A 19,260-nucleotide genomic window follows, 5' to 3' on the forward strand; every position below is an offset into this window, starting at 1 on the left:
ACACATGCTAATCCGACGCTCGCAAAAAGCCGAACTTAGAATATTACCCACGATAACCTATTCCCCCATAGAAATCAGTGGAGAATAAAAAGTGGGGGAAACACCCCACTTGTGCGCCAATACGATAGCATATTCTCATGCGCACTAACCCAACATGAAAATATGAATATTTCATATTCCAATGTTCTTCTTGAATATGTTCAATTTATTCATAAATACATATTTCTACATATCTACACATCTGAGGTATTTGGTACAATATATATTTATACCTATAAATTTAGAGTATTAAATATATACAGTATATATATATATATATAATATAGTATATATATATATATATATATATATATATAAATATCTATTTAAAAATACTTAACATATTTTGCTATGTGCAGAACATTGGAATGTAAAATATTTACAGTAAATACACAGTATAACACTTTGGGGCTTATTTACTAATGTGCAAGCAGACCTGATCCAATATTGGGGATCATGTCCGCTGCACATCGATAAATGCCGACAGCATACGCTCTCGGCATTTATCATTGCACCAGCAGTTCTTGTGAACTGCTGGTGCAATACCGCCCCCTACAGATTCGCGGGTCAATCGGCTGCTAGCAGGGGGGTGTCAATCAACACGATCGTATTGGATCGGGGTTGATTTCCGGCAATGTCTGTCCGCCGCCGTCAGAGCAGGTGGACAGGTTATGGAGCAGCGGTCCTTAGACCGCTGCTTCATAACTTGTGTTTCTGGCAAGCTCCATACGGCCCCTTTATTAAATATGAATATTGCATAAATATGCTTTTTCATGTTTTAATCTACGTAACTGCAAAGGGCTCCAATGCACTTATATATATATGTCCTATATATGTGTACAAATGTATTTATGTGTTTATATGTGCATATATGTCTGTGAATACACATATAAATTTCTCTTTAGAAATGTATATGTATGTATCTCTATGTTAAAGTCCTTTGCCTGTCTTTCTTTTCTAACACCTGAGATCTCATATATTTGATCCCTTAAAACTTTTTTGTGCAATATTTTTTAAATAATTTTTATTAGATAGTGTTATTTTGAGTGTAACTGTATTGTGTTATTTATTTTGATGTCTTTTGTGACACTTTTTTGTTTTGCAAAACAGTTAACCACAGCTCTGAGGACACACTAACCCGAAGAGTGTTAACTTCAATTGCACTCAAGTGATCAAGTTTACTTTCAACTTGAAATATGAGCTCAAATTAATTGGCACACAAATGAATGTGAAAACGCGATATCAATCGCACGCAAACTTTTGCGCTCCAGTTGAAATCTGGCCCTATTTGTTAAACTCCTTTTGAAGCCATTATAGGCCAGATTACAAGTGGTGCGCTAATGATAACGTGGGCACGATAACCAATATTGCGGGACCACGCTACCATTAGCATGCAACTTGATATTACAAGTCCATGGTAAAGTGCATTAAAGGGACATTATACACCAACATTAATATGGGCTATTTAAATAAAGCATTAAGTGTAGATAAAATTTGCAATTGACATGCATTACCTATTTTGCAGCTAATCTCCTAAAACGGGGAAAACCATGCAGGATGTTTCACTGAATATGTATACCTATGTACTATACGCTAATCACTGAGCTATTGTTTTCCCCCTCACTCCCTAACTAACTGCCTACAGACAGGAAGTCACTAACTGACATGGCCTGGCTCACTTAAGTTGCAGCTGCACTAAGTTATATGAGATCTGCTGAGAAACTGTAGTTTTATTTCTAAAAGAAGAAGAACAGTAAAAGAGAGATACATAGAACTGCTTAAAACTATTCAGCTTTGTCTGTCTCTTCCCACCTCCGGTAACACTGTGCAACTTCTTACTCCCTCTTCTCACCGGACTAAATTTCTCACAGACACTTCTCTGAGAAACAATTTCCTTCTAGTCAGGATCATATTTCTACGGAGCCCAAGAGGTGTCACACAAGATCTTTTATAAATCGTGAGCACATTTTGCTAAATAGCGCGCACATTTGGCTAAATAGTGCGCACATTTTGCTAAATCATGCGCACATTAATCGTGAGCACATTTTGCTAAATCGTGAGCACATTTTGCTAAATTGTGCGCACATTTTGCTAAATCATGAGCTGAATTTACTAAATCGTGCGCACATGTTGCTAAATCTTGTGCACGTTTTGCTAAATTGTGAGCACTTTTGCTAAATCAGGAGCACATTTTGCTAAATCGTGAGCACATTTTGCTAAATTAAATTATATTAGATTAGATTTGTTTATTGTCATTGTGAGGACAGATTCGCAAGGTAGTATTGGCGCTTGGAAGCCTAAGGGTTAATGAGTATTGTTTTTGTAATAATTAATATATCATAAATATTCTCAATATAAATAAGGACCTTTAGATAGATATATCAAGGAAAAAAATATTTCATAAAGTGATTATGAGTATTGATTAGATCAATATAAAGTACATTAATATATTCTCAGAGGACCCTTTTTAGGTTCGGTAAAGGAGACAATAAATATAAGTTGTACTGAGATAATTCAATATAGCTATAAGCTCATGTGCATTAATCAGTTGTGTGGATCGGCATAACACTTATATGTTAAATTCTTAGATGACTAAAGCTCCCTATCACTTGAGACTAGCTCGATATAAGCAGGTTACAAAAGTGTAGGAGAATAGGGTTAATCTCAAACGTATACCAATCTATATAACAGACTGTAAGTGAGTGATAAATAACATTTATTATACAAAACATCTACACAAACACTTATACAATATACATATACAGTTGCTTATAAAATGGAAATGGGGTAAAAAATAAAATTGGACGTCCAATAGTTCAAAAAATAGAGTACTAAAATTCAGATTATAAATCACATATAAATAACCTGCTGAGATGCAGTATAGGCATAGAGTACATAGATAGGAAGTTTTTGCGGTACCTTAAAAGTTTTTAATGCCTCTCTCTACGTCTAGAGAGAGGATATTAATGTGCCACAGTGTTGATACGAATGGATCCGGTTCTCATTAAATTGTACTTGGAATATCACGCTGTCACTGTACTGGTACTTTGCAGATTCAAAGTCTCTGAAACTTTTCCTGGCCCAGGTAGTCTTCCGGCGTCGAGGTGTTACTGCTTCAGTGATGTGGTCTGTATTCTAAAATCACGCCTTTGTTGTATTCCGGCATTGCAGATCTAATCAGCCTGTTGTATGTAGCAGAGGGCGGTTTTTAGTGGTGAGCCCCTGTCTTCTTCTTGTGACGTAAGTCCTAACGTCAAGCTTTTTAGTAGTTGGCCTTTCTTGCCTGGTAGCAAGTTTTTATAGGCTGTGCCCAACTTTAGGATGGGCTGGTTTCCACCGGTTATATCCCTCTTTATGATCAATCCAGGTTGAGGGTCTGTAAATTCGTAAGGTGCACTGTATTATTTCACAGCTGCTTGTTAGTTGTTGGCATTGAGTAGAAAATTTAGCAATTCAGTTCGACATGTTTCGCCCCTCACTCTGGGCTTTTTCAACCTGGATTGATCATAAAGAGGGATATAACCAGTGGAAACCAGTCCATCCTAAAGTTGGACACAGCCTATAAAAACTTGCTACCAGGCAAGAAAGGCCAACTACTAAAAAGCTTGACGTTAGGACTTACGTCACAAGAAGAAAACAGGGGCTCACCACTAAAAACCGCCCTCTGCTACATACAACAGGCGGATTAGATCTGCAACGCCGGAATACAACAAAGGCGTGATTTTAGACTACCTGGGCCCAGGAAAAGTTTCAGAGACTTTGAATCTGCAAAGTACCAGTACAGTGACAGCGTGATATTCCAAGTACAATTTAATGAGAACCGAATCCATTTGTATCAACACTGTGGCACATTAATATCCTCTCTCTAGACGTAGAGAGAGGCATTAAAAACTTTTAAGGTACCGCTTAAAAACTTCCTATCTATGTACTCTATGCCTATACTGCATCTCAGCAGGTTATTTATATGTGATTTATAATCTGAATTTTAGTACTCTATTTTTTGAACTATTGGACGTCCAATTTTATTTTTTAACCCATTTCCATTTTATAAGCAACTGTATATGTATATTGTATAAGTGTTTGTGTAGATGTTTTGTATAATAAATGTTATTTATCAATCACTTACAGTCTGTTATATAGATTGGTATACGTTTGAGATTAACCCTATTCTCCTACACTTTTGTAACCTGCTTATAGCGAGCTAGTCTCCAGTGATAGGGAGCTTTAGTCATCTAAGAATTTAACATATAAGTGTTATGCCGATCCACACAACTGATTAATGCACATGAGCTTATAGCTATATTGAATTATCTCAGTACAACTTATATTTATTGTCTCCTTTACCGAACCTAAAAAGGGTCCTCTGAGAATATATTAATGTACTTTATATTGATCTAATCAATACTCATAATCACTTTATGAAATCATTTTTTCCTTGATATATCTATCTAAAGGTCCTTATTTATATTGAGAATATTTATGATATATTAATTATTACAAAAACAATACTCATTAACCCTTAGGCTTCCAAGCGCCAGTACTACCTTGCCGAATCTGTCCTCACTAACCCCTGGATCTTTGTATGAGGGATCCTTTTCGTACTTGGTATATAAGGGGTCCTTAGCGCCACTTCTTTCCCTACTTCGCTTTATTGTCATTGTACAGAGTAAAAAACAGAGACAACAAAATTGTAATTGAATATCTAACCAATCCCATACCCAGATAGTACTATAATGGTAAATCTAGCAGACAAAAAAGATCAAGTGACTTATGCAAAAAGTTTCTATACCACAGAAATAAACACAAAATGCAAGTGTAATAAAGTGCAAATGCAAAAAATTAATTCCATACAATGGAATATATATATGTGTACAAAATACAATATAAAAAGTTGCTCATCTTAATCACACATGTGTAGGTTTGCGTTATGTATATAATGTGAATGTGTGTGTTATATAAATCACATATGTGTAATTTTACATTAGGTGTGTGATGTGAGTTATATATAATAAAAGTGAAGTTAAAAATCACCATTAACAGGATAATCAATTAGATTAGGTTAAAACCATCAATTTAGCACTTTCTCTGTTATAAAATAAGAAATCCAATCATAAAAGATAAAAAGAATAAAAAGATAAAAAGAATAAGAAGATAAAAAGTTAAAAGAAATATGAGTATAAGAAAGGATTTTTTAAAAATTATTATTTAGCAAGGTAATGGCTCTTGGAAAAAAGCTATTCCGAAACCTAGCAGATTTGCCTTTTAAGCTCCTATAACGTCTCCCAGCTGGTAAAAGGGCAAATATTCTATTGCTAGCATGAAAAGAATCTTGGGTAATTCGATAGGCCTTTAAAAGGCTGCGTCTGCTTTGAAGATCTTCGATAAAAGGTAGCTGAACACCTATGATATACTGGGCGGTTTTAACTACCCGTTGCAGAGCTTTACGATCAGAATTAGTACAGTTTCCATACCATACTGTAATGCAGTTTGTAAGAATACTCTCAATAGTGCAACGATAAAAATTAACTAAAATCTGAGTAGATAAATTAACTTTTTTCAGTGATCTTAAGAAATAGAGACGTTGTTGGGCTTTTTTCACTAAAATTGAGATATTCAAAGACGAAGTCAAATCTTCAGAGATATGTATGCCCAAAAATTTAAAACTTGATACACGTTCAACCTCAGTTCCATTTATATAAATGGGCAGATGTAAACAGCAATTGGATTTCCTAAAATCAATAATGATTTCTTTAGTTTTTTTAATATTTAAATCCAAGTTATTCCCAATACTAGATCATGTTTACACAAATGTTGTTGATGCCTATAAAGCACTACCTCTTCCTCATCTGGGTAAATCTGACCACTTTGCACTGTTTTTATACCCCAGGTATTCTCCTCTCATTAAATGTGAAAAATCTTCTGTAAGAACAGTCAAAGTCTGGCCTGAGGATGCGACCTTAAAACTTCAAGCACAGTTTCAATATACTGACTAGTCTACATTTGTTGTAGGAGGTAAGAGTGACTCCCAAACTGATCTAGACTTGTATGTATCTTCTGTTTTGGATCATATTAGTGTTAGTAATGAAACCACTTATAAAAGGATTAAAACCTTTCCTAACCAAAAACCCTGGATGAACAAAGAGGTTCGCCTCTTACTGCAAGCCCGTAACATTGCATTTAGAACTGGCAACGCTGAGGCTTATAGTTTAGCACGATCTAATCTAAAGAAAGGAATAAAAAGAGCTAAATTTGATCTGAAAACACGTATAGAGGAGCACTTTAATAACAATTCTGACTCTAGAAGTATGTGGCGAGGAATACAGGCCATTACTGATTATAAATCCACAAACATAGTCCCCACAATTAATGATGTTTCCTTTCCGGATGAACTTAATCACTTCTATTCTCGCTTTGATCGTGATAATAAAGAATCAATCACTAAATTCATGCATTCACCAGATGAATTGCCTCTGAACTTTTCTGTTGATGAAGTGTATCAGGTTCTCTCTAGGGTAGATGTACACAAAGCAGCCGGTCCTGATGATATCCCTGGCCATGTGTTAAGATCTTGTGCTGGAGTACTGGCTACAGTAATCGCTGATATATATATTTTTAAATCGTTTAAATCAATTTCTAAATATTTGTAATCATGCTATTCCACATTAAGCATAAATCCTCCTCCTTACAGATCAGTCTACTCACCAGCTACTAGTACTTTCAGTTCAGTCAGTGTGTCAGTGAGGATCAGTACAGACAGATTGGTGAGTAACTGCACCTCAGCTTCAGTCACATTGATTTCTAAAAGCTCAATGTATACATTATGTTATGTGACAAGCAGTAAATTTAGCATTGCAATGCTCACAAAGCATATTTATTCTTTCACAATGCAATGCAATTACATCCAAATTATTAAAGGTTAAATAAGTGTACATAAATTATATTTAAAGTATATATTGAACAGAAATTAGTTAAATATTCAGGTTAAAAACTGGTTTCTCAAAACAAAATAGTTGTGCTCCCTGTAAAAAATCATGAATTGTACAATTTCAAATATATATTTTTCTTTGTCATTTCTCTATAAAATATTGTCACATTCTTCAGTTTTTTTAAGCAGGGTAATGTTGGCAATTCATTTTTGAATACTATGGAAACATCCAATTTGATTCCACTACCTAAAGAAAAAAATCACAGTGAAAACTGTACACATTTTCATAATGATCTGTGCACAATAGAATCATGGTAGCCTATGTTATTGTACACACAATGCTGTACATTGCAAAGGTTATCCAAAAGATAAGGATTGGATTCCAAAGCAGTATAGCTGCAAAATGTGTTGTTTTCATTGAGATTATCTGTCTGAGTACAGTATAAGTTTTAAAGGGACAGTCTACTTCAAATGTTTTATTGTGTAAAAAGATAGATAACGCCTTTACTACCCATTTCCCAGCTTTGCACAACCAACATTGTTATATTAATATAATTTTTAAGAACTAAAATTTATAGCATTTAATAAGTTTTTCACAGCAAAACAAAAGCTAGTAAATGTGTACCCTATAGATAACACTGAGCTGACTCTTGTGGATTTATAACAGAGTGATCACTGATCATCTAAATACAGGTATGTACACACCTCTGAGATAAATGGGATTTGTGCAAAGCCAAGGTAATCACAGATTATGTAGCATTGTATTTTGAAAGGATAAATATGCTTTGTGAGCATTGCAATGCTAAATGTACTGTTTGTCACTGTTTGTCACATAACATAATGCTAACTTATTGGGCTTTTAGAAATCCATGTGAATGAAGCTGAGGTGCACAGTTACTCACCAGTCTGTTCTGATCCTCACTGGCTCACTCAATTTATCAAAGGCTTCGCCCATCTATAACTGCAGGTTCTCACAATAGAACATACAGTCCATATTTATCAAGCAGCAGTCGTCAGCAGCGTTGCTGCTTCCTACACTGTTCTCCACCTCTTAGGTGGAGAATTTTAATCTCTCCCGTCTCGTCCGCCAGCGGATATTGACAGCTCCTATGAAAACAAAGTGAAAAAATGGTCTCCAATAATGCAAAAAAACAAAAAAAAAAACACGACATTTCGGGGTCAATATCCCTTAATCATGCGATACATATGACATACATTTTTGTTACCTTTATAGTTGTGCTCCTGTGTTTAACCCTTTCTTTAACAAAATACAATTTTAAAATTAACATCGCCATCTAGTGGATGAAAATTGAAAACATTTTTAATTTGAAGCACTCAGAACCAAGTATAGTAATCATACATTAATCATTACATAATATATTTGGTTAGTAATTAAATATGCTAAATTAGACAGCTCCTGCCCTGCATGATTGGCTGTGCGTCGGCAGGGAGTGTCATTGCACGCAAGCGCAAAATAGCGCTCATGTGCAATGTTAAATTCTGCCAGCGGAATTCTGTCCATCAGAGGCGAGCTGCGGCAGACAGGGGTGCATATGTATGCTCCTGTCCACCATAGCTTGATAAATCGAGCTCAATCAGTCAATCGTGCGCGGGCAGGAGCTGTCAATGTCCCTGGTCGGACAAAACCAGGGAGATTGAAATTCTCCAACTAAGAGGTGGAGAAGATGGTAGGGAAGCAGCGGTCTGATGACCGCTGCTTGATAAATCATGACTGCAGGTTCTCTTGTGAGAACCTGCAGTCATAGTTAGGAGAAGAGCTTGATATATTGATAGTGATCAATAGTGATGACCAGTTCATGAACGATATTCCCTTTATTACCCATTCACTAGTTTTGCATAAACACTGTTATATTAATATCCTTTTTTTTCTCTTTGATTACCTTGTATCTAAGCATCTTCTGACAGCCCCCTGATCACATAACTTTTTATTTATTATCTATTGACTTGCATTTAGTACTGTGTTGTGCTAACTCTTAAATAACTTCCCGGGCGTGATCGCAATGCTTTCTATAAGGCCCACATGAACTAGCAGTCTTATGTTTTGAAAAGCTAATAAAAAAAGCATGTGATAAGATGTTTTCTGTAGTGGCTTAGAAACAGGCAGATATTTAGAGGTTTAAATGTTATAAAGTATATTACTATAACAATGATGGTTATGCAAAGCTGGGGAATGGGTAGTAAAGGCATTATCTAACTTTTTATACAATAACAATTTTAGTGTTGACTGTCCCTTTAACTAACTCCTTTGCAATAAATAATTCAGTTAACTGTACACTGATTCAAATATCAGGTCTCAGCAGTTCTCAATAGACCCCTGCCTTAAAGGGACATTAAACCCCAAAAATTGTGTTCATGGTTTAGAAAGAGCATGCAATTTTAAACAACTTTCTAATTTACTTCTATTATCTAATTTGCTTCATTCTCTTGCTATTCTTTGCTGAAAAGCATATCTAGATAGGCACAGTAGCTGCTGATTGGTCCCTGCGCATAGATGCCTTGTATGACTGGCTCACCAATGTGCATTTCTATTTATTCAACCAAGGATATCTAAAGAATGAAGCAAATTAGATAATAGAAGTAAATTTGACTGTTGTTTAACATTGTATTCTCTATCTGAATCATGAAAACTGCACCTTAAATTAACCCTTACGGTCCCTTACTATAAATACTAATCGCCATAACTTAACCATAAGGACCCCTGTTAACCCTAAATTGACCCCAAATATTGCTTTGGAGCTCTGGGATAAAAGTTAATGTAAATTTATTATAATACCTATTAGGTAAATAAAGCTGATATTACTCTCCTGTGTATGATCATGGATAACTAGTCTTTTGTCAGATATGCAACTATTAGGCAAATACAAAAGTACAAAACGCAGCATACTCTGTTCTATGCACTGTGTTGGAACCCACACAATATATGCAGCATACTATGTTCTATGCACCGTTGTATGTATTTGCTTAAGATTTGCATAGACATATGATATGGTTAAGAACTAGATGTAACGCTGCATTGTGTATCGGACAGTCACTCAGGAGTCAGGAATCTGATCGGTGGAGTGTCCATAATAGTAAAATCTGCAGCTCGTCTCTCATACATCACGTGCTCAACAAGTGAACTGATGAATCGGTTCATGAACTGGTTCAGTTAAACGAACCGTCCAACATGAACTGATTCATCAAGATGAATCAGACTTCCCATCTCTACTGACACACTGAACTGAAAGTACTAGTAGATGGTTTACCAAAATGTGGTCACGATTTAGTAAAATGTGTTCACGATTTATCTAAATGAGCTCATGATTTAGCAAAATGAGCTCATGATTTAGCAAACTGTGCTCACTATAAAGCAAAATGTGCTCACGATTTAGCAAAATGTGCTCACGATTTAGCAAAATGAGATAACGATTTAACAAAATGAGATAACGATTTAGCAAAATGTGCTCACAATTTAGTAAAATGAGATAACGATTTAGCAAAATGTGCTCACGATTTAGCAAAATGTGCTCACGATTTAGCAAAATGAGATAACGATTTAGCAAAATGTGCTCACAATTTAGTAAAATGAGATAACGATTTAGCAAAATGTGCTCACAATTTAGTAAAATGAGCTCACAATTTAGTAAAATGAGCTCACGATTTAGCAAAATGTGCTCACGATTTAGTAAAATGAGCTCACGATTTAGCAAAATGTGGTCACGATTTAGCGAAATGAGCTCACGATTTAGCAAACTTTGCGCATGATTTAGCAAAATGTGCTCAAAATTTAGCAAAATGAGCTCACGATTTAGTAAAATGTGCACACAATTTATAAAAAAAAACTTATGTGACACCTCTGGGGCTCCATAATATTTCACTGAGAAGTGTGTGAGAAGTTTAGCTTCCTGTTTGCAGAGGCTAATTTGCCTAAAATCAGACAGCTATGCCTCTTCTGCTGCACCGGGTGGTTACAATGTAATAAATTAGCTTCTACACACAGGGAGCGAAATACCTTGAAGCATGCCATATTATTTTTTATTTATTTTTAATGTGTTTTTAATGAAAATACTTGAAATTCCTATGTTCTTCGCATAGAAAAAAATGTCCTTTAATTTTAAATATATATATATATATATATGTACATACAATATCTATATATATGTCTGATCTGTATATATTCATTTAGATATATAGGTATAGATATATAGTTTTAAAAACATAATCATATACGTATATAGAATAGTTAGTCTAACAGTGTCCAGCTAGTGCGCAAGCTATAACTGTTATTTTATTTATTTTTTTACAGCGTGCCCCATAGAAGTCTATGGGGGGAAAAAGTTAGCGAGGTTGTGGTCCTGAAGTTAGCGTGCATCAGTTTTGTGCTAACTTTTTACTTTGAGTCCAGTTAGCACACAAGCGAAAAAGTAATTTAGTGCTCCCTATAAATAGTTATATGTGGTTGAAGGAAATATTCAATTCATTAGAATTTCTTATTGCACTTTTATTTATTTATTGCACATTTACAAGTTTTAAGAAAATAAATGCCAAAAATATTGCTCTAACACAGAATTATTATTTATATGGGAAAGTGTATATCTAAAAGGGTAGTATCGTTATCGGTTTTCTGCTTTATTTCTTTTTATAATTTTTGCTTTTTGTGCCCTAAAGAGGATGCAGAGCGTAAGAATGGAATAAAAATGATTTTGTTGATTTTTCTATAGCAATCCAGTTTAGTTGCAATTGTATTGCTTAGTGGAAAATGCCCTCAGCTGGTATATATAAGTAGTGCATGGCACGTACACTTATCATTGCTATTAAATTTGCAAGAAACCTTTACAGGGTACTAGCTAGGGCATCTGCACAAAGTTTTCTAGGAGGGGGAAGAGACAAAAATAACCCAGACAATAATAATAGCAGTGAGAATATGCATAGCAGGAGAGACTTGCTCAGTGTGCACATTAAAAACTGTGTCTCATTGGCATTAAAAAGTGACTCAAGTGGATGTTTATGATTGAATTTAAAGAACAAGCTCCTCTCCAGACATCAGTGGGCACAGGGTCTATTCTAATCCATTTAACAATCCTGTATGTAAAGTACTTTGCATGGGTCTTCTTCACCTATAAAATTCAAGACCATTCCAATACATAATGGGAAAAAAAAATGTTTCTATTTTATTTTTAATTGCACACATTCTTTTATATTAACTGATATAAACAATCAAACACAATCCGTCGTCATCAATATTATTGAAGAAATTAACTGCTGTGTTTTATTTTTGATTTGGCTACATCCTGTCTTCTACTGTGCAGCTCTGCTGAAACCTGTATGAAAAACCCTTGACAAAAAATGTGTTTCCTATAAGTGTTTTCATGTGTTTACCCAAACTTTTTTTTTTTTTTTTAATATAAGAGCATAACTTTTACTATGCATTTAACTTCTTTGCAGGGATAAACACAAAGTAAAAGAAAGGGATTTGTTTAAAAATAAAATGCTGTAATGCAAAAAAAAGCATTTTCTCTTTGTGTTAGAAAGTCCCATTAAACGTATCTGCAGACAGTGACGAGACCTGTGCTTACACAATTTGCACAGAAGATAGAATTGGAAGGTGAGAACATGGTTGATGTGATTTGTTTAAAGATGTGAAAAGAGAACTATTTACTTACAGTCACTTGAAAATACTGGTTTATCAAGCCACCTCTTTTTTTTTGTAGCCTTGCGTATGCTCCCTAGGTGTAAATACAAAAAAGAAATATATAAACTTATGTCACAACATACAGGTGTTTGGTTGTTATTATATATATTACTGTTAATAGCACACTGTGGCCTAGATTTGGAGTTCGGCGGTAGCCGTCAAAACCAGCGTTAGAGGCTCCTAACGCTGGTTTTGGCCGCCCGCTGGTATTTGGAGTCACTGAAAATAGGGTCTAACGCTCACTTTACAGCCGCGACTTTTCCATACCGCAGATCCCCCTACGCCATTTGCGTAGCCTATCTTTTCAATGGGATCTTTCTAACGCTGGTATTTAGAGTCGTTTCTGAAGTGAGCGTTAGAGCTCTAACGACAAGATTCCAGCCGCCTGAAAATAGCAGGAGTTAAGAGCTTTCTGGCTAAGGCCGGTTCATAAAGCTCTTAACTACTGTACCCTAAAGTACACTAACACCCATAAACTACCTATGTACCCCTAAACCGAGCTCCCCCCACATCGCCGCCACTCGATTAAAATTTTTAACCCCTAATCTGCCGACCGCCACCTACGTTATACTTATGTACCCCTAATCTGCTGCCCCTAACCCCGCCGACCCCTGTATTACATTTATTAACCCCTAACCTGCCCCCCACAACGTCGCCGCCAGCTACTTAAAATAATTAACCCCTAATCTTCCGACCGCAAAGCGCCGCCACCTACGTTATCCCTATGTACCCCTAATCTGCTACCCCTAACACCGCCGACCCCTATATTATATTTATTAACCCCTAATCTGTCCCCCTCAACGTCGCCGACACCTGCCTACACTTATTAACCCCTAATCTGCCGAGCAGACCTGAGCGCTACTATAATAAAGTTATTAACCCCTAATCCGCCTCACTAACCCTATCATAAATAGTATTAACCCCTAATCTGCCCTCCCTAACATCGCCGACAGCTACCTTCAATTATTAACCCCTAATCTGCCGAGCGGACCTCACCGCTATTCTAATAAATGTATTAACCCCTAAAGCTAAGTCTAACCCTAACACTAACACCCCCCTAAGTTAAATATAATTTACATCTAACGAAATAAATTAACTCTTATTAAATAAATTATTCCTATTTAAAGCTAAATACTTACCTGTAAAATAAATCCTAATATAGCTACAATATAAATTATAATTATATTATAGCTATTTTAGGATTTATATTTATTTTACAGGTAACTTTGTAATTATTTTAACCAGGTACAATAGCTATTAAATAGTTAAGAACTATTTAATAGTTACCTAGTTAAAATAATAACAAATTTACCTGTAAAATAAATCCTAACCTAAGTTATAATTAAACCTAACACTACCCTATCAATAAAATAATTAAATAAACTACCTACAATTACCTACAATTAACCTAACACTACACTATCAATAAATTAATTAAACACAATTCTTACAAATAAATACAATTAAATAAACTAGCTAAAGTACAAAAAATAAAAAAGAACTAAGTTACAGAAAATAAAAAAATATTTACAAACATAAGAAAAATATTACAACAATTTTAAACTAATTACACCTACTCTAAGCCCCCTAATAAAATAACAAAGCCCCCCAAAATAAAAAATTCCCTACCCTATTCTAAATTAAAAAAGTTACAAGCTCTTTTACCTTACCAGCCCTGAACAGGGACCTTTGCGGGGCATGCCCCAAGAATTTCAGCTCTTTTGCCTGTAAAAAAAAACATACAATACCCCCCCCCCCCAACATTACAACCCACCACCCACATACCCCTAATCTAACCCAAACCCCCCTTAAATAAACCTAACACTAAGCCCCTGAAGATCTTCCTACCTTGTCTTCACCATCCAGGTATCACCGATCCGTCCTGGCTCCAAGATCTTCATCCAACCCAAGCAGGGGTTGGCGATCCATAATCCGGTCCAGAAGAGGCTCCAAAGTCTTCCTCCTATCCGGCAAGAAGAGGACATCCGGACCGGCAAACATCTTCTCCAAGCGGCATCTTCGATCTTCTTCCATCCGGAGCGAAGCGGCAGGATCCTGAAGACATCCAGCGCGGAACATCCATCCGGACTGACGACTGAACGACGAATGACTGTTCCTTTAAGGGACGTCATCCAAGATGGCGTCCCTCGAATTCCGATTGGCTGATATTGGCTGATCGGAACAGCCAATAGAATGCAAGCTCAATCTGATTGGCTGATTGGATCAGCCAATCGGATTGAACTTGATTCTGATTGGCTGATTCCATCAGCCAATCAGAAAATTCCTACCTTAATTCCGATTGGCTGATAGAATCCTATCAGCCAATCGGAATTCGAGGGACGCCATCTTGGATGACGTCCCTTAAAGGAACAGTCATTCGTCGTTCAGTCGTCGGTCCGGATGGATGTTCCGCGCTGGATGTCTTCAGGATCCTGCCGCTTCGCTCCGGATGGAAGAAGATCGAAGATGCCGCTTGGAGAAGATGTTTGCCGGTCCGGATGTCCTCTTCTTGCCGGATAGGAGGAAGACTTTGGAGCCTCTTCTGGACCGGATTATGGATCGCCAACCCCCGCTTGGGTTGGATGAAGATCTTGGAGCCAGGACGGATCGGTGATACCTGGATGGTGAAGACAAGGTAGGAAGATCTTCAGGGGCTTAGTGTTAGGTTTATTTAAGGGGGGTTTGGGTTAGATTAGGGGTATGTGGGTGGTGGGTTGTAATGTTGGGGGGGGGGGGGTATTGTATGTTTTTTTTTACAGGCAAAAGAGCTGAAATTCTTGGGGCATGCCCCGCAAAGGGCCCTGTTCAGGGCTGGTAAGGTAAAAGAGCTTGTAACTTTTTTAATTTAGAATAGGGTAGGGAATTTTTTATTTTGGGGGGCTTTGTTATTTTATTAGGGGGCTTAGAGTAGGTGTAATTAGTTTAAAATTGTTGTAATATTTTTCTTATGTTTGTAAATATTTTTTTATTTTCTGTAACTTAGTTCTTTTTTATTTTTTGTACTTTAGCTAGTTTATTTAATTGTATTTATTTGTAGGAATTGTGTTTAATTAATTTATTGATAGTGTAGTGTTAGGTTAATTGTAGGTAATTGTAGGTAGTTTATTTAATTATTTTATTCATAGGGTAGTGTTAGGTTTAATTATAACTTAGGTTAGGATTTATTTTACAGGTAAATTTGTTATTATTTTAACTAGGTAACTATTAAATAGTTCTTAACTATTTAATAGCTATTGTACCTGGTTAAAATAATTACAAAGTTGCCTGTAAAATAAATATTAATCCTAAAATAGCTATAATATAATTATAATTTATATTGTAGCTATATTAGGATTTATTTTACAGGTAAGTATTTAGCTTTAAATAGGAATAAGTTATTTAATAAGAGTTAATTTATTTCGTTAGATAAATATTATATTTAACTTAGGGGGGGTGTTAGTGTTAGGGTTAGACTTAGCTTTAGGGGTTAATCCATTTATTAGAATAGCGGTGAGCTCCGATCGGAAGATTAGGGGTTAATAATTGAAGGTAGGTGTCGGCGATGTTAGGGAGGGCAGATTAGGGGTTAATACTATTTATGATAGGGTTAGTGGGGCGGATTAGGGGTTAATAACTTTATTATAGTAGCGCTCAGGTCCGCTCGGCAGATTAGGGGTTAATAAGTGTAGGCAGGTGTCGGCGACGTTGTGGGGGGCAGGTTAGGGGTTAATAAATATAATATAGGGGTCGGCGGTGTTAGGGGTAGCAGATTAGGGGTACATAGGGAGAACGTAGGTTGCGGCGGTTTACGGAGCGGCAGATTAGGGGTTAAAAAAAATATGCAGGGGTCAGCGATAGCGGGGGCGGCAGATTAGGGGTTAATAAGTGTAAGGGTAGGGGTGTTTAGACTCGGGGTACATGTTAGAGTGTTAGGTGCAGACGTAGGAAGTGTTTCCCCATAGGAAACAATGGGGCTGCGTTAGGAGCTGAACGCTGCTTTTTTGCAGGTGTTAGGTTTTTTTTCAGCTCAAACAGTCCCATTGTTTCCTATGGGAGAATCGTGCACGAGCACGTTTTTGAGGCCGGCCGCGTCCGTAAGCAACTCTGGTATCGAGAGTTGCATTTGCGGTAAAAATGCTCTACGCTCCTTTTTTGGAGCCTAACGCAGCATTTGTTTGAACTCTCGATACCAGAGTTAATTTTATGGTGCGGCCAGAAAAAAGCCCGCGGAGCGTTAACAGCCCTTTTACCGCCGAACTCCAAATCTAGGCCTGTGTGAGCTACAAACATATTATTTTGTTTTTACCTTCCAGTGATATAATTCAATAATATATCATTTGGGTCCATTCCAATTATTTCAATCCTGTTTATCAGCAGTTTTTCGTCTCCTGATCAGTGTTTATCAAGTTTTGATTGACCACAAAACACCACTTCCATAGTGTAAAAAGTACAGATTGGATCCAACTAGATAGCAGTACAATCACTTATACAGAGGCCTTACTAGAAATCTCAGGGCTCCGATGCAAGTATCCATGAAGGGCCCCCCTCACCAGTACGGTGTGAGGCTGGCATTATCACGCATAACAACACACACACATATACATATATATATATAGACACACACACTGAAAAAAGCACATGCTGAGCTGCATAATTATGGCTATCTATACTGTTACACTTTAATGTATGAGTATGTAGAATATCTGTACAGAAATAACAGATGTGGAATTGCATAATTGTGATATATACAGTATATAATTTCACACACACAACATATTTATATACCTGAGTGTTTGTGTATATATATTACACATATAATATATATATATATATATATATATTTATTTATTTATTTATACTGTATATATATTTATATCATATATGTGTGTGTGTATGCGTGTATCTATATCTATCTATCTATCTATCTATCTATCTATCTATCTATCTATCTATCTATCTATCTATCTATCTATATATATATATATATATATATACACATATATATATATATACACACACACATACACACAGACAAGTTGCAAACATGTTGTGTTCCAAATAGTAAATTATTTTTGTGGCCATGTTTTTTGGTTTTATATAATAGATTTAGCCCCCAAAAACTGCCTTGTGCAGTTTTTCTTTTTTTAATAAAAAATGCAACTATTTTTTATTTTAAAAAAGCACTAGACACTGTATTTTGGGGGGCAATTGGGGCACATTTAAAAACATTAACCAGAGGTCTGACCTCTGGTTAATTTTTAAGCGCTAATTGCGACCGTGAGCTTACGGTAGCAATAACCAGCCACTTGTTATGTCTGGTTATTTATCGCTCGCCCGCCAACGGGTGAATTTGCCCATTTGTGGGCACACAATAAATTATCACTCCACTTGTAATCTAGGCCTAAAAGTTTAAAAAACAAATTTGATCAAATATGCCCAGTACACCCATCATGCCCATATACAAATGGCATTCATATTGTTTAACTCTTGTCATACAAAAACACTATCCAATTGCAAAACAGATATATATATATCGGGCTGATTGACACCCCTGCTAGCAGCCTATTGGCCGCGAATCTGCAGAGGGCGGCATTGCACAAGTAGTTCACCAGAACTGCTTGTGCAATGATAAATGCCGACAGCGTATGCTGTTGGCATTTATCAATGTGCGGCGGACATTATACGCTACATCGTACAATGTCCGTCCGCACTGTAATAATTTGGCCCCTCTGTGTGAATCATGCTCTGTTTTTATAAATATGTTTTTTAAATGTCTGTTTACAATGCACATTGCCTAAACCCCTTAGAATATTTTTTGGCCGTATGGCCAGTCTTCTGTTACTCCTCTCAGTGCATTGCGCATGTGCCACCCTCTCCTAAAGCTATTGTATACAAGCTGCCTGATGACCTGAGCACACGCTATATTTCAATACATTGTACAGCTGTCCAGCTGCTCCTCAAGATGTTACCCATAGGAAATAGTGAGTGAACAGATTTTTGTTAAACTAATTCTGAACTAGTCCATGAAGGAATACAATACAAAACAAATGTTTTATTATGAACCAGGGGCATATTTTAGCCTAGATCAGTAAGACATGTGCTTAGGGCAGTAGGATTTTAGGTGGCAGCACATTTTGAGGAACATCTTACTTTTATGGGGCCTTGTACCCCATGTTCTTCTGATATGGTTTATACCTGGTGTACATCTGGCCCATAGAGGGGGATAATAACATCTGCTAATAATGATCTGCTCAGTATATTTGTAGGAAGCATTTATGAGGCAAATAATAGCTAATAATGGGTGGAGGTGGGGGGCTGGGTTCTATAGTTTTGCAGTTTTTTATATGATAATCTATACTGAGGCCAGTTAGGAACAGACATGAGGCAAGGTTTGGCTTATGAAGCTCACCATGCTTCTTCCAATTCTCATAACTGGAAAATCTATTTTTAAGTCATAAATAACAGGAAAGTGGGCAAAGTAAATAATGAAATAATATTGCCAGTTATATTACTATTTATAAATATTTTATGCAGTAATCTAAGTGTTTAATGTCCTTGGAGGTGGTCACTTCTTAGCAGAGTTTAATGGATTTCTCAGTTTCTCTTTATAAAACCAGAACATGAA

General features: G+C 36.2%; 1 protein-coding gene across 1 annotated transcript in view; it reads right to left on the bottom strand.

Annotated features, from left to right (window-relative positions):
• Window positions 1-19,260, bottom strand: part of MYRFL (myelin regulatory factor like) — a 477,269-nt gene that overhangs the window by 85,330 nt on the left and 372,679 nt on the right. The window contains 1 exon segment of the mRNA XM_053719216.1: window positions 12,628-12,690. Coding sequence (XP_053575191.1) covers window positions 12,628-12,690 — 63 coding nt within the window.

This window comes from Bombina bombina, chromosome 6, assembly GCF_027579735.1.
Source record: "Bombina bombina isolate aBomBom1 chromosome 6, aBomBom1.pri, whole genome shotgun sequence".
Taxonomy (NCBI): domain Eukaryota; kingdom Metazoa; phylum Chordata; class Amphibia; order Anura; family Bombinatoridae; genus Bombina; species Bombina bombina.